We start from the raw sequence: 17,096 nt of genomic DNA, 5'->3' as shown, positions 1-17,096 counted from the left end.
TCGACTCTGCCTCAAACGAGTAACTTAACTACTGTAGCGTATTAACATCGCCACTGGGGAGACAAAGGCGGCCGGCCGTGGTAGATACAAGTCCCGGGCGAAGCCGGGTAGTACAGCTAGTCATCTTTAAATACACATTTCATAACCATGGAGTGGCGTGTGCTTGGAATTGCAATGAGGGACAGATGAACGCACGACAGATACGCAAGTTATAGACATCGTATCGACTGGTAGGAAGTCGCATTGGCTTTGGCAGGGCACGTCGCTTGCAGATGTGATGGCCAGTGGCCGAGACTAATAACGGAGTGGCAGGCAAAGGGATACTCCCCGACAGTTATGAAATCAGCTCGTGGTCAGACGCTTACAGAGATCATTGCATTAAAGACTATTTAGAGACGGCAATGGCTAGGTGAGGCCGTTACAAATAAGTGGATTTTTCATAGCTGATGACGAAAGGTATTGTAGCTTTGAGGCTGACAATTAAAAAAAATCCATACTCGAGTTTTTTTAGAATTGTATTCCAGGTTGTTGATAAAGACGGTACAATTTTCACATTGACGAACATTGAAGTCCTCGTTATAAAATGCAATTGTATATAGTCCACCTCCGTTTTAGGTGTTCACAAGAGGAATGTTTGTTTCTTTAAAATAATTGTTTGGAATATCATTGGACATTTTGATCGATTCCCAGCTATAATTTGTTGATGAATCCAAAAACATTGGATAGAATTGCAACATCCCCGGAAGTAGATTGCAAACGCAACAGCGGCATTCGGCTCCCAACCATGGCAATACACACTGCAAACATTATTCAAGAACGCGCTCTTGCTGTTGACACGGATTATCAGTTATGATAAAGTGCTGCAGGGTGTGTGTGTGTAAAGATACAGTACTGTGTATATATTCCACACAAATTGCACACGAGGAATGATTCACCTTTGATAATTTTATTGCATTGAAGAAAAGAGACGCTGTCACTAATTTCAGCATTGGCACGGGTAATGTATAACAAGCAAGGACCTCAAGAAATACAGTTTTTGTTCAGTTGCGAGGCTGTGAATTATTATAAAGTATTGTAACCCGACGATAAATACTTGGTATCTAACCATTCCGCGTCCTCCCCCCCCACCCCATTGCATTATTCGATGAATTGCAACAATTTGGTGTCAATTCAAATGTGTTGCCATGATGGTGAACGGTAGTGGCCTCTAATGACTGCAAGGGTCGTCACGTGAACACGTTTACCTACAGTATGGATGAACAATTGAACGTATGTGCGATTACATATTATAATAAAAAATATCGCAATACATGCGGAATTTTACAACGCATACTCATTTGTGGATTAAACAAACCACTGGTTACTTTTTCAGAAAACAATCGACGAAACCCGAGGAAAAACGACCAATCATGACCATCAGTGCGGTGGATGACGGCAGAAAAGTAGCGAATGCGACACAACGACATTCGTACAAATGATTCCACCGACGATTTTAGTGTCTCCACGCGATATACCGCTTGTTGGCTCACTGTACCCCTTTACAAACCTTGACACAATACACTTTTACAAAGTATTCCAGTTTCATTGCTTCATCGAAGAATGCTACATTTGTTCAACAAATTCATCTTGTTTAATACAAACTAAAGAATTACGTTGTTTTGTAGATTTATACCTACAGGCACTTTCATAAAACACTATTCACTGTACATATATTCGTGTAAATCCAATTACATCAGTGCCAAACGGCGGTACTATTGCAGTAATCTTTTAGGCGAGTGAATGAATCTGCCTGCTATTTTAACTTCACCAAAACCATAAAATAAAACGTTAGGTTACGCCATCCGAGACATTAATGTGTCATGATATTATGAATCTACATGCTCAACCTCTATTTTTATAATACTGAAAATCAAATCACGCTTCAGCAAATTACAAACTGTAGCCAAACACAAAGTATCTATGTAGAGTCTCTTCTATAATGCCGTGTGTTCACATAACGCGAATTTGATATAACGCGAATTTGATATAACGCAATCAGGACTACGTCGCCTCGGCATCTTCTCATGCTACCCACGTGCCTCAGTCTTTGTTCAGTCTGCATACTTCACATGTTTTCGCGTAGTGTGCTTTACAATATAATATAATGCGGTGTTCTGCAGGAACGGAACTACCGCGTCATAGAACAGACTGTATGCTGAACTTCTTTCGCACCGTACGTAGTCAACCCCGTGCTAATCGGAGGATCGAATGTATGATTAACACCCATTGATTTCATTCAATAATGCACCGAGCACAACCAGCACATCATTTAAATTGATCTTTCTCTTGCGACTGTATACGTTTTTGCAGGTATGCTGTACAGTTTGCCCCCCCGTTATTCACGAACATACTATCCGTGATTTGGGCTATCCGTGAACCTTATCCGGAACTCTACACGACTACACCAAGAGAGAGAAAGTGATGAGATAAAGTGATAAAGTGATGAGATTATTTTCATCTATTTATTTAAGGTATCATTATCCGCAAAATTTGCTAACCACGAGCATCTCCGGAACGTATCCCTCGCGGATAACGAGGGAATACCGCATTGTAGCTCTCCAGTTTGTGGGTTGTTCCGCATAGTCTTTGTTAGGACATCGAATTGATTTCAGTTCCTGCACTATTCAGCTCCTGACAAAGCTCCCACCACCCAGCACGTGCAGCGAAACATCAGACACCACGCCGTAGAAAGCGCAGCAACAACCCGAAAAAGCACAACCTGGGGAGGTTGCAATCTTTCTAATCTTTTACCAAACCCGAATTTGTTTAAATGTGAAGTTTTTGTCTTCTTGGTTCTTTCGGTAAAGTCACGTAGAAGGGAAATAATAAAATAAAATAAATAAAACATAATAAAATAATTCTCACGACGTTTCGGCCACAACGCAAGTATCCGTCCTCAGGTGAAGAACAGGTCTGTCGGGAAGACGCTGTCTTTCCGACAGACCTGTTCAGACCTGTTCAGACCTGTTCTTCACCTGAAGATGGCTGCTTGCGTTGTGGCCAAAACGTCGTGAGAATTATTTTATTTATTATGTTTTATTTTTATTATTTTATTATTTCCCTTCTACGCGACTTTACCGAAAGAACCAAGAAGAAGAATCCCTGCAGTCACGAAAGCTTCAAATCGAAAAGTTACATTTTTAATTCGCACACCCTTGAAATCACAGCGGGGCGACTCGGTGCACCAGGGTGGCAACGAGAGTGAGTGAGAGCGTCACGGCGATGTTTGCGCGGCCACGGCCGGCGTTTCCCATTTGGCTGGCGTAATGACGAGCCACCTCGACGTTGGGGTTTTTGTCTGTGAACCACATCTGGATACAGCGGCCACTCCCACGATCGTCCTCCGTGTACTTATACGAGCTGCTCCAGATGCGCTCGCACAGGTCCTTCGGTGTGGGGAAGATCACACGGAACAGCTTGCACTGGGAGTCAGGTGGGCAAAGGTTGGTACCTGCCAGGGGGAATGGCAATAATTGAAAGGTAAGATATTGGAAGGCAATGATACAATTGTGTCATTTAATAATGATTGCAGAGCACAGCATGGGAAATATATTGATCTACGATGGCTTTGAGATTGTTTTTAATTGTCACTTTTCCAAATTTACTCAAATTGTACTCTCGGCCTCGTGTCATGCGAGTCCATTTTGAATTTTAGAGAGCCACGCACCCATGTGTCAGAGCACGGCCAACGGAATATATTTTTCACAGCATATGTTCCATCAACTCCACAAAGTTTGTGTGTTTTTGCCCACGCACTCTGCAATATGACTGTGTATTACATGACAGTAAAACTGACATTTGAACGTATTGGCAGTACACAGGTGCACAGTATAAAAACACGTTACTCAATAATTATACTGGTAGGAACCCACTGGTTCCACCAGCCCACAGGGGATTATTGTGTCCGTCCGTCGTGCAGGGAGGGGCTGGGTGGGGGGGGAGGGAGGGGTTGGGTGGGGAGGGTGGGGAGGGGCTGGGTGGGGAGGGTGGGGCTGGGTGGGGAAGGGAGGGTGGGGAGGGGCTGGGTGGGGAGGGTGGAGAGGGGCTGGGTGGTGAGGGTGGGGAGGGGCTGGGTCGGGAGGGTGGGGCTGAGTGGGGGGTGGGGGCTGGGTGGGGAGGAGCTGGTCACCCCGTGGTGCCCTTATGAAACTCAACGTTTAACCTACTCATGCCGGCTTGTGCCCGCCCTCACAGTCGGGCATATTTGCGGAATGCACCACGCCGCCGTTGACCCTGGCCATTGACCGAGCAACCCAACGTTCCTACCAGCTCCCTCCGCAGGAATGTGTTTTATTTTCCCATGATTCGCAACCCCTGACAGAAAATATTGCAGGGTGGTGCGTCAAAATCAGTTCTCGTGATGTCGAAGCAGTCGGAAGACGAATACCAGTTCAAAAGGTTGGATATAAATTGTTTAAGAAGAACCGTTGTGTTGTGCTCCACTAGTGTACCGCCAAAACGTCAAAAACATTTTTGTTTCAAAGCTGGATTTCATAACGTTTTTTTTCGTGAAGTCACAGGGCTGAAATCAGAAGTCGCAACCGGATACCCGATACCCGTACCCTACCCGATACCGGGCTACCCGTACCCGGCTGGGTACGGGTACGGGTAGCCGTTTGCGACCCTGGTGTGGCCGGGTACGGGTACGGGTAGGCCGTGAGTCACTGGTGAATAACCATTTGTCACTCATTTCGGGTAGGGTACGCGTATGGGTAGGGAACGGGTACCCGTACCTGGGTGGGTACGGGTACCCATTTGCGACCCTGGTGCGGCCGGGTACGGGTAAGGAATCAAAACCCGTTTGCGACCTCTGGCTGAAATCATCAAATCGCTACACTTGAGAAGCTGGTTTGACCAAGGTGGAAGTGCCAATTCAAACCCAGGATTCCCAGCGGTGCGAACACGACGCGTTCAGAGGTCGAGGAGCTATCACTCACCGCCCGGGAATCGAATTCCAATCGGTCCGGTGCAGTGCGTTAACCACCGAGCGTCACCTCACCAAAATGAAGTCAATATTCGACCACGCTTCGGTTGTCTGTGGATATATTGTGCAATGGGGGGATATTACTAAGTGGCATTGAGAGTTTGTGGTGTTTTACGAGTCGCTTACCATTTATCCATTCCCAACCTCTGTGCCAGTTTTCTTTGCAGGTGTAATCATTTCGACAGTCATTCCACCAACTATGGCAGTCACTTTTGCAGAGTGGAACATTTATGATTCTCTCCTTTCTCCAGCTGCTGTCAGTCTGTTGCACATAAGGCCAAAGATACAAACATAACAAACAATTCGTTTAATTACGGAGCCATGTGTTCCCATATTATTTTAACAAATATGTATTTTTCCACAATATTATCCCGATTTCAGTTTCAGAGTTGCATCATGAGACACAGAATCTCTCGCAATGCAGTGCCACCTTTCGCGTTAAAGAAAGTCCCATGGAAGCGGATAATGTAGAACTAACGTTGAGATCCCGTCAAGTGATCTCTATTCTGCACAGTAAGGGGCAGGAGTTTCCCTCGCCACCCAGCAAGAGTCATGTTTGTCACGAGTTAACCCAATATTTTTTATTGTCAGTGTTAAAATGTATCCAAATTTATTGCAGAACTAAATGTTACATTTATTTATTTTGCAGTCATTGGTAACCAGGCTGATGCAATCAACTCACAACACTTAAGAACCCAGTTTACTCACAATTTCACGCGTTCGAGCAGTGATAACAAATTATGTCATTGACCACGAACCACATGTTTTTCATAATTGTGTTAATAGCCGACTTAGTGGATTCCGCACCAGCATCTAATACATGGTATTTGTAGTATAAATTAGAGAACAATGCATATTTGAAACCAAGAGCTGTTCCATGACCATAAAATATTTCTAGCACATTTAAAACAATATGAGCACATCACACGCATTATTCGTTCCCTGTGTTGGCTTCCAGTAAAATACAGGATCGAATTTAAAGTTCTTGTATTGGCTTTCAATGCCCTGAAAGGGTTCGTGCCATTATATCTCGATGATCCGCTGAAATCGTATGCCCCTGTCCGGCAACTTCTATCCACCAACTTCCGGGCACCTGAGTGTACACCTCAGACAAATCTGCGTTCAATGGATGATAGAGCATTCAGTAGTCAGGCGCCTCGTTTGTGGAACGTCTTGCCCCAGACCGTTAGGGATGCTCCGTCAGTCGAGGTTTTTAGGGCTCGTCTAAAAACACATTTATTTTCTCTTTTGTTATCCGTTTGTGTAGGGTTATTTTTCTCTTAGTTTTAGTGTCAAGGGTGTTTACTGGGATTCTGTTGTAAAGCGCTGTGAAGCCTTGTGTGAATTGCGCTACATAAAACTAAGTTTTACTTAGCATCAGTTTTTGTCTATCACATCAGGTTTTTTGAGATATCAAATATTGCATTTTCAATAAAAATTGCAGAAGAAAAATATTAAATAAATGTGGCTGTGTTACGGTGCGCCATCGTGCCACCCTAATGGATATTCGAAGCCAGTGAAAATTACAAATGTGGTGAAGTTTTGCTGACCATGCTTTGGAATTCCACAATCTCTTGTTCAATGTTGGATTATTGCTCTTTGCATGTGGTGAAAATTTGACTTCTCCTCGTGTCAGGTCTCAGACACTCATTTTTTTTTATTTAGAATGCAGATAGTGCAATTGCAAGTATAATCATCAATACGCTTCAAGGACGCATGGCAGATGCAGCTATCTCCTACACAAAGGGCATGTAAAAATGGCCCACAGTGGGACATTGGTCACCAATCTCCAACTGTGGAACACAGGAGAATCTCAGATAACACTGGTCAACAAAAAAAAAAAAACATTTTTTTCTGGCCAGGACTTTTGCAGCTGTTTTAGACTAATTTCAGGGTGCTGATTCCAAATCTGATCTCAGATTTGCTCTATCGCATCTCATTTTTATGCTATCGGCATACCCCATTTTCATTGATTTTACCCAAAATTAACTCTGTCACTTATGATTGCAAGTTGTTGCGAGTTAGTGACTGCTTTAGTGTTAAAATATGGTGCTCTATTTTTAGGATAGTGTGTTTATAATATAATTTTATGTAGATATCCACATTTATTTAATATTTTTCTTCTGCAATTTTTATTGAAAATGCAATATTTGATATCTCAAAAAACCTGATGTGATAGACAAAAACTGATGCTAGATTTGGATTCAGCACCCCAAAATTACCATAAAACCGTTGGAATACCTTATGCCACTCCTGAAGCCATCCACCACCTTCACAACCTTGACACGAACATATATACTTTACTGATTAATTTTTCACCAGAGGAAATAAGAAGACGCTAAATCAGTGAAGTACCTTCTTGATCCAGGGTCCCAGATTTGGCGAGCACTCGTACAAACAGGTGTCCTGCACAAAGTGCTTCTTGCATGCATCCGACAATTTAGGCTGGCCCAGAGACCAGCAGTGATTCCAGTTGAAGTTGTACAGGTACGATTGATCCTCATGAGCTTGTTCTGTAGTGTTGGCGTTGCAACATGCATTGTCCTTCCATGGTGCACACTTTGGGTTTCACATTGACACACACAAAGACAAAGATCATCCTCATGGCCTTAACCAACATTTGGAGCAAGTGCAGTTAGCGAGCACCTATGAATGCCGGCACGGTACACGACGGGGTGGGTTACCAACGCCTTTGTCTTCCCAGTGACGATGTTTATACACCACACCACGTACTCATTTGAGGCTGAGTCGACCTAAGACCGGTTCGGATAATCTTCACTGCTGTTGCTAGCCAAAGCAGGAATCAAACTCAGGTCGCGGGGTTCGTAGCACTCCCAGCTAACTGACACACTACCACTCCCCTATAGGTTAACACAAAAGATACCAAAGATCCCCCGTATAGCCTTAACAGACTGTTGGGGCAAGTGCTGTTAGCGAGTACCTATGAAGGCCAGCACGGTACACGAGGGGGTGGTTGGCCAGCACCACGCCCGACCGCCCTTGTCTCCCCAGTGGCGATGTTTACACACCGCACCAGGTACTCACTTGGGGCTGAGTCGACCTAGGGGAGGCCCACGACCAGTTCAGATAATCGACATTGGTGTTGGCCATGAGCAGGAATCGAACTCGGGTTGCCGGGTTAACACACACACATATATACACACAGAAAAGAAATACTTGAGAGGAACAAGGATACATGAAGGGAAAATAAACCGTCACCGGATGGGATGTATTTACTATTTAAGTGAAAGACTTTAAAATATACACATGGTTGCCCACTCTTTAAATGTCGCAATCGAGCCCCACAAGGCTAAACAATGGACAACAAAATACATGTTGTTCTGTATCTCTAGACCTCCTTGTCTTTCTTTCTCACTTCGATGAAAGAAAATCTACATCCAGTCCTGAACTCCACCTTCACCAACCTGCACTGACCAGTGTGGTGAAGTATGGCCAAAGTAACCCCCACGACCCGCACAGAGGTCCTCAACCAGCAGCGGACTGACAAGGGGTTGAGCATGTACAATGTGCTAAAGAATTATTGCTTAAATAAAAATCTGGTCCACTGACATCGATCTATTCTGAGCATTAACTGCATATTATTCTCGCTAATAGCAGTGTATTAACCAGGGTTAATAGTCACGCGAACTCTCTATTGCACTGAATTCCAAAACGTCTCCATGACCAACCTTTTAGACTCATGACCTTTGATCGACTTTTTAATGTTCAAGCAAACGCATCTAATTTGTATGAGATACGTTTCAGATGAAGTGGGTCAATATTGCACGAAAGATTGAGAGCGGATAAATATTTGTACAATGTAGACAAATGAGATACTATAAAAGTGTCCCCCACTCGGAACTGAGACACAGCTGTGTCAAGAGTCTGAACAGAAGTATGTACTTGAGATTAAACTGCATAATTAACATTGATTTATGTTTGTGCAGTATTTTCAAATTCTCACGTGACGCGGTCGCTTTTTTTGTTGTTTAGATTTGTATTTTCTACATTGCTGTACTTGGTGACCCAGGTGACTTTTCAAATGATACTTTCCTGGTCTCTTGAGTTCTCATCTAGTTAAACAAAACTCGAAACTCCACTGCAATTGTAACACATATTGCACTTTCAATGGTAAGTGCTTTTTGTCAACATATACCGCATTAAGTGTACTACATTTTAGGTATGTAGCAATTCATTCTCTCCGCGCCTGTGATTTGAGCCGTCACTACCGCATTCTAGGTTGTGTTTCATTGACTTAGCATGATTCAGATTAACAACTCATTGAATGAACACACATACACACATAGAATACACGCACACAGAGAGAATTGAATTTTCACAATGAATTGTCACAATTCAGATTCACAATTCGAAACAAGAAGAACTTCTCAAATTTTTACCCATATGACTTGTATTTCTTTTTGTGCATTTCTGTCGAAATTGTATTAAAAAAATCACACCGTCAGCCTAAATATAACTTCAGAATATGACTTGCATAAATCCATGTTAATTCTCACACATTTTGATGCACATTTGTGGCCAGATCGCTTCTGAAAAAGAGCTACTGTATATAACTCAGTGGGCCGTACCTGGTAATATAAAAAATAGTTAATAGTCTTTAATAGTAATACTTCGCACAGGTCAGTGCCGGTTGGTGAAGGTTTACCAGGACAAATTGAGAGATCACTCGCCACTGATGTAAACCGTGGCCAGGACTTGAACTCAGGTAACTAATCGATTCTGACATGTGCGTGCTTTTCGATGCACGTAACGCGAGCGTGCGAATCGATTTCAATCAAAGATGCACCATATTGCTACGCTGCAGGATAAAAGGAGACGCACGCACATTCAGCCGCGAAAAAGCACGGAAGCATCACACGACGCGGCGGCGACGAACAAAACTTACCTGTCCGTAAAGTAAGCCCTCGGGCCCCGGCTTAGTCTTGTGGTGCTTGGCGTCCATGCAAATGTTTAGCAGCTCGCTGGCCGTGGCATTCGATGCCCACATGGCCAGGAGGAACACCAACTTAGTCTGTGGCATGACTGGTTCTGTCTCTCCCCGATGCCCCTCCACCGAGCCAGCTGCGGACACTGGCTGAAGAATCTGTTGGCCCTGAAACAAACGCAGGTGGGCTTTTTATAGGGTTTCCGATCAATACATCAAGAGCAAAGATCACACGATAGTAACCAGGTTACCCATAAACTGCTCAGAAGTGCTTTTATATATTTATATATTTCTTGTCTGTAGCAAGGCACTAAAGGTTTGAATATTCACAAAATGTTGAAATTTGAATTGCCTGTCATTTAACTGCCAAGCTCAACTGAATTGGTATAACTTTAAATGCAACTGTGAAGCGCTATGCATATTGTAAAGTTACCCGCAATGATTTTTGCCGTTAAAAAAAGTTTCAAATATTTTGGGGCTCATTTACTTTTAAACCATCCCATAAAAAAAAACTTGCACCTGTGACTTTATTAAATGTGATTGTCAACAAGCTAATATAATTTGTGAAAAAGTTACTAATTATAAGTACTTATAGTGGAAGAAGGTATATTGTTGTTTTACTCATGAGGCACAACGTAGCTATAGAACTTTCAACTCTTCCGTCCTATTTTTTGGCCAATATCTATTCATCTTCCTGCCCCATCTTTTACCGTTTATTTATTTTGTGTTAAGTTTTTTAAATGCTAGGCTGTCCCTTTACATAAATTAAATGTTTTTTTTATATTTCATCCCTTTTTTTTCCGCGGGTCACCATTGTAAAAGCTCATTGAGAACTCACCTGGTTAAAATAAAAGTGATTGTTTTTTCCGCGGGTCACCATTGTAAAAGCTCATTGAGAACTCACCTGGTTAAAATAAAAGTGATTGTAATTAGCATTTGCTGGAATTCAGAGACCTTAGTTTAATTCAGAACCACGGCTAACATCAGTGGCCGATTATATCCAAACCAGTTCTGCCTCCCCCCTCCCTCCTCCACCAACCTACACTGACCAGTGCGCAGACGTATGGACAAAGCAACTTCCATGCCTCATGTGGCTTGAGAAGGCTTTGCATGAACAAATGGCTGTAAATTATTATTATGACTACCCCATGATTAACGTGGATAGGATTAAAGGACCGCTGAGGTAAACAACTTTTACAATCAAGGACAAAGACCCTAGCACATTCCAGAAAAGCTGTAGATGAACCTTAGGAGGGTATTAAATAGGCTTAAACAATACCGATGTGATTAAAGATTAATAAGTCACGGGGTGGAGCAATGGTGCAGTGGTTAACGTGCTGCCCTATGAACTGCGTGACCCTAGTTCAATACTCAGCCACGGTCAACATCAGTGACTCGTAATATCAGAACCGATCCACTTCCCGTTATCCTACCACTCATTCATTCGTAAACCCTCACGGACCAGCCTGGTGGAGTCTTGGTAAAAACAAAAATCCCCAATATGTACCGATGTGTCTTGGCCTTCATCCAACGGCGGATTGAGAATGGCTGAATTAGTTTTTTGTGCCACGTCACCGGCGTTGACCACCAAGGTTGGCGAAAAGCTCGTGACTCTGGTTAGCGTCTAATCCATTCCTTTGAGAGTCAGACATCACGTGGAGATGGTGCCATTAAATGGAACGTGATACTGTTGAGAAATTAAAGAACAATGAATGGTGCTATGCTTGTAAAACAGCAGACCCTTGAGGCAATCTGGACCCCGACCAAGTCACGAGCTGCTATTGCACGAAACTATTTCGAGGTCTGTACTAAAATCTAAACCTTCGAGGAATAAACAGCCGCACTGATGAGCGTGGAGATGCGAGCGTGATCACGCAACGCTCACGTCTGACGCAGGCGTCGGGAGGCATTTATCCAGCAGTGGATTGACAAAAGGAGGCTGTAAAGATGTCTCAGAAGCACTTTCAAACTCATGGTCAGAGGTTTAATAATATTATAATAATTTACATTTGTAAGGGGCGTTTCATCCAAGGATCCTAATGCGCCATAAATGTATTTCTGTGTGTAGCTGGAGCTGTGTTTATAAACTTGATCTGTGTGTTAGAAAATCGAACCATTCAGTCAAGAGCAGCAGCTAAGGTGGTGTTTTAAACCTGTTACGTTTTAAATACCTTATGAAACAAAACCCATAGGTACGTATTAATTCCACCTGAAACCATCAGTCTGTAACCAAATCACCTGGTACGTGCCCGATCTCATCAAATCTTGGAAGCTAAGCAGGCTTCAGCCTGGATGAGTTGGATGTTTGTTGTGCACTGCTTGCTCGCAGCTCAAGCGAAGCAGTTCATGGATCTGTCATGGCTTTCGATCCGCTGACCTCGCCAAATGTTGATTTAAACTTTGAATGAAACACCCACGCGGTGCTTTGCCGGGTCCAAAAATTGCACAATGGGAGGTTTTGTTGATTTCCAGTTTTTTTTTTTGGGGGGGGGGGTTTACTAATGTCCAGACAAACAGCCAAACCAACCCCATGGTGACCATCCGCCTTCGGCAGTTCTGGCCGTCCTGAGTTTTCTGGCACTCATCCCGCATACAGTAACAAATCGATGAGTCGCTCAAATATATATATGCGAGATTTAACAACCCTGTCGTGACATTTAGCCTTCAAAGGATATCAAAGGATCAATGATTAACAAGCGATAGCAGCAGAACGCCAACTGCGCCGGGTGCAAGATGGGCCACTGGATTGGACTGCAATAAACTTACAGATCTCGCTTCCCTTGTGCACAATAAGCCATTCCGTCTCGCTGGGCGTCAATCAACTTTCAAAACTGATACGTTCAGAAATATCTTATCGGTTTTGAAGACGTACATATCTTACCAGTTTTGATAAGCTATTCAAGTAGTCGGTTTTGATAAGATATGTAGGCCAGAATGTATTACAAAGGGGTCCCAACAAAGTAGCATCGCTGTAGGCTACATTGCGGGCAGCGACATCCAATGTTGTACTGCACTGCTATGCCCCCACCCCCACGCTTCAATAACAACCCGCAACTAAACATTGTGCTTAAAGCAGGCATGTCCAAAGTCCGGCCCGCGGGCCAATCACGGCCCGCGGGCAGATTTCATACGACCCGCAGCTTCGTCCTTATAACGTGTTAGTTATGGCTCGCCAGCTGTCAGAATAAATACATCATAAAACTCATGGAAATTTAAGGTATTCTATACAGTTTGTTCAATGTTATCAGACTGAATGAAAGGCAGAATTGCGTTTGTAGAGTTGTTCACGTCTGCCTGAGTGGCTTATATTTGGTTACATTGTCATTTGAAAAATAAAGGTAATTGTGACAATGAAATTTTTTTTATAACAGTGTGTATTTACAAGTAACTTTTGTGGTTAAAACAAATTCAGAAGGAACGATTGGCCCCCGGGCATCCTCACTTTATTAAATGTGGCCCTCTTTGCAAAAAGTTTGGACACCCCTGGCTTAAAGTAACGGTTAAACCAGCGGTCGGGAACCTATGGCTCGCGAGCCATATATGGCTCTTCCGGTGACGGCATATGGCTCCCAGACAATTTTGAGTTGAAAAATAAATAAATAAACTTGTAATATTGCTTAATAATACTGTGTCATTTGAAAGTAAACAGAAATTAGTTTTGAAGATACATTTCACGGGTCACGGGTCCCGTGACCAGAAGTCGCATTAAAAGTAAGACATATTTAATTTATTATACGTTAAAAATACTATATGGCTCTCAATGAAATATATTTAGAAATATTTGGCTTTTATGGCTCTCCCAGTCAAAAAGGTTCCCGACCCCTGGGTTAAACAATCCCACGACACGCAAACGAGGTGCGGTACCATCATTGCTCATAGTCATCAATTATTAGAAACGCGTGGGCGACAGCTAACGATGCACAGCAAATGCCCACGTGCGTTAAGGGGCCGCCCATAAATGACGTCACACACCTAGGGGGGGCAGCGGGGTCAGACATTTGTGACGATGTGTTCCAAGGGAGGGAGGGGGGGTTTGAAAAATCAGACGTCACATCAAAATGCGCAACTTTAAATAAATATTAGTTAAATAGAATTGTTATAACACTAATTTTGATTCATTTTCATTATTAACTATTTGATTATTTAAATTGACTAAGGTCACCATTTATTTATTCCATGAAGGAGCATTTTGCTTCTCCATGGGAGAATGGAGAAGCATCATTTTTGTATTTTTTTATGATTGTTATTAAACATTTTGATACTAATGATTCTACCAGGGCTTTTCATTCTGTGAAATGAATGTGATTGTTATAATTGTACTCTCCATTTTGCTTCGTTCTACTACAAAGTTTCAAGTATTTTTTTAAAGTTATAATTACTTTTAATATTTTATATTTATAAGAGAATTCCAATTTAATATTCTGAACATCTGCAGTTTTAGTTAGACGTTGAATATTTTCAAGTGCATTTTATGCAAAATTTCAGCTTTACAACGCCTCCTTTTAATAATTTTCTCCTACAAAATCAGAGTGCAGCGCCACATTAAAAACGCACTACAATGACAATAGTTTAAAGTGATTTGAAGCATGTTTATTTAAAATTTTAAAAAATATTGTTTTTTTGGGGGGGGGGCAGAGCTTTGTGACGTCATATTTGAAGGGGGTCTGACTTTGTGATGCCGTGTGACTGAAGGAGGGAGGGGGGTCAAAAATCGGCCAAAATCGCGTGACGTCATTTATGGACGGCCCCTAATTCCATCAGTCCGGTCAATTCAACTCGCTTCGCTTAATATACCGCCCATGTACTAATACGACAACAACAACGAACCACAATCGTATTACACAATCATTCATCTTAGTGGGGGTTTATTTTGTCTAGACATAACGGATGTAGGTACTGCTGCATTCATCTGCGTGCGGAGAACCACGGGCTTGGTAAAGCTCATAAGGGGCCGTCCATAAATGACGTCACGCGATTTTGGACGATTTTCGACCCCCCCCCCCTCAAATATGACGTCACAAAGCTCTGCCCCCCCCCCCCCCAAAAAAAAACCCATATTTCCATCTTGAAAATAAAACATGGTTCAAATCGCTTTAAACTATTGTCATTGTAGTGCGTATTTAATGTGATGTTGTAGGAGTGTTGTTATAACAATTAGTGTTGTTATAACAATTCTGTATTTATTTAAAGTTGCGCATTTTGATGTGACGTCACATTTCTCAAACAACCCCCCCCCCTCGTCACACGTGGTCACAAATGCCTGACCCCTCCCCCCCCCTAGGTGCGTGACGTCATTTATGGACGACCCTTTACACAAGCATTACTCTTAGTGGGGGTTAATTTTTTTATATGGACATAACGCATGTAGGTACTGCTAGCTTAATGGACATGACAACTGTTGCATTGTAGCCCATGCGAAAGTCGCAAGCAACCGCGCACTATACCAGGGGTCGGGAACCTTTTGACTGGGAGAGCCATAAAAGCCAAATATTTCTAAATATATTGCATTGAGAGCCATATAGTATTTTTAACGTATAATAAATTAAATATGTCTTACTTTTATGCGACTTCTGGTGCTGCATGGTTTTGCTGATGGCCTTGTAGTAGTCTGGTTCATACGACGTGGTGAGGTTGAGCTTCGTGCAGGCGTGACCCGTGAAATTTATCTTCAAAACTAATTTCTGTTTACTTTAAAATGACACACTATTATTAAGCAATATCACAAGTATTTTAAAATCAGTTCCAAACTGATTTTTGTATTTTTTTTTCAACTCAAAATTGTCTGGGAGCCATATGCCGTCACCACAAGAGCCATAGGTTCTTGACCGCTGCACTATACACACGCACGCCACTGCAATCTTCCACGCTTCATTGGTGTAAAGTACTATACACTATAACACACACACACGCAAAGTCTCCACAAATGCTACAGGTCAATACATACAATTCAGTACTTACGTGACGCTGAGCTGTAAACGGCACATACATAGCATACACGTATTATCTAAATATACAGAGTATATGCTTATGCGGAGTGTACACCGCATACATACGTGTCTATTAGAACGTCTATTTCCTGAGAGTCTATGGCACATGCACGTGTACTGTATGTACTGTATGTACTGCGTGTACTGTGCGTACTGTATGAAATGTGCGCAATGTTAACTTATGTACTGTATATATGTCATGTGTATGAACCGTGTGTACCGCGTGTATGTACAGTATATATGTGATGTGCATATGTAATCTGTATGTACTGCATGTACTGTGTATATGTAATCTATGTACTGTGTGTATGTACGGTGTGTACTGCATTACTGTATGTACTATGTAAACGATATGTACTGCATGCACAATGTATATGTAATGTATGTACTGTGTGAACGTACAGTGTGTACTGCATTACTGTATGTACTATGTATATGTAATGTATGTATATGTAATGTATGTACTGTGTACGTACGGTGTACTGCATTACTGTATGTACTATGTATATGTAATGTATATGTAATGTATGTACTGTGTGTACGTACGGTGTGTACTGCATTACTGTATGTACTATGTAATGTATGTACTATGTAATGTATGTACTGTGTGTACGTACGGTGTGTACTGCATTACTGTACAAACTGTATGTACCGCATGCACAATGTATATGTAATCTATGTACTGTGTGTATGTTTATTGCCCGTACACGTTGAGGTTGTGGAGCAGCAGCGGCAGCAGCACCACCACCACCCACGTGGTCCGTGTCCAGACGCACGCTGCCCCCACGTGGTCGCGCTTCCGGGTCACGCCTGATGCAAAAGGACGCGTCCCAGAGCACGTGCTGAGAGCAAAGCCGCCCGTCACGTCTCACGCGTGCGGCCGTGAGACACACACGAGCTATCCTCTCACGCTGGCACAACGTGTTGTAACATCGTGCAGTTTCGCGTGTGTAATGTGTGTGTGTGAAAATTCAGTGGGGGGGGGGGGGGACGTTGGGCAAGGATATTTGTGTATTCAGTGTGGCTATTACATCATTCCTCATCATACACACAACCCAGTTTGCTGGCCTCACGCTGATGGTAGCGATCTTTTCTGGAAGTCTTTGCTGTTTTTTTCCTGGATGTTTCTGTTGCGCGAAGT

At 42.7% G+C, this 17,096-nt stretch overlaps 1 protein-coding gene across 2 annotated transcripts; it reads right to left on the bottom strand.

Moving 5' to 3' along the window:
• Positions 1 to 930: 930 nt before the first annotated feature.
• On the bottom strand, positions 931 to 16,873 carry LOC133342956 (folate receptor gamma-like). Of its 2 annotated transcripts, none has more exons than XM_061552358.1 (5): positions 16,663 to 16,873; positions 9,930 to 10,136; positions 7,379 to 7,582; positions 5,150 to 5,285; positions 931 to 3,490 (listed from the first exon to the last, which is right to left on the bottom strand). In XM_061552358.1, exons 2-5 carry the CDS (start codon positions 10,062 to 10,064, stop codon positions 3,201 to 3,203), a joined length of 765 nt encoding a protein of 254 aa, XP_061408342.1. In that variant the 5' UTR covers positions 10,065 to 10,136; positions 16,663 to 16,873; the 3' UTR covers positions 931 to 3,200. The 2 variants fall into 2 exon arrangements, with proteins under 2 accessions (XP_061408342.1, XP_061408343.1); XM_061552359.1 differs by having other exon boundaries at positions 9,930 to 10,127.
• Between the last annotated feature and the right edge of the window lie 223 nt (positions 16,874 to 17,096).

Source organism: Lethenteron reissneri, chromosome 16 (genome assembly GCF_015708825.2).
Source record: "Lethenteron reissneri isolate LAM-NWPU_2019-01 chromosome 16, ASM1570882v1, whole genome shotgun sequence".
Lineage (NCBI taxonomy): Eukaryota > Metazoa > Chordata > Hyperoartia > Petromyzontiformes > Petromyzontidae > Lethenteron > Lethenteron reissneri.
This window is presented reverse-complemented; position numbering and strand designations above follow the sequence as displayed.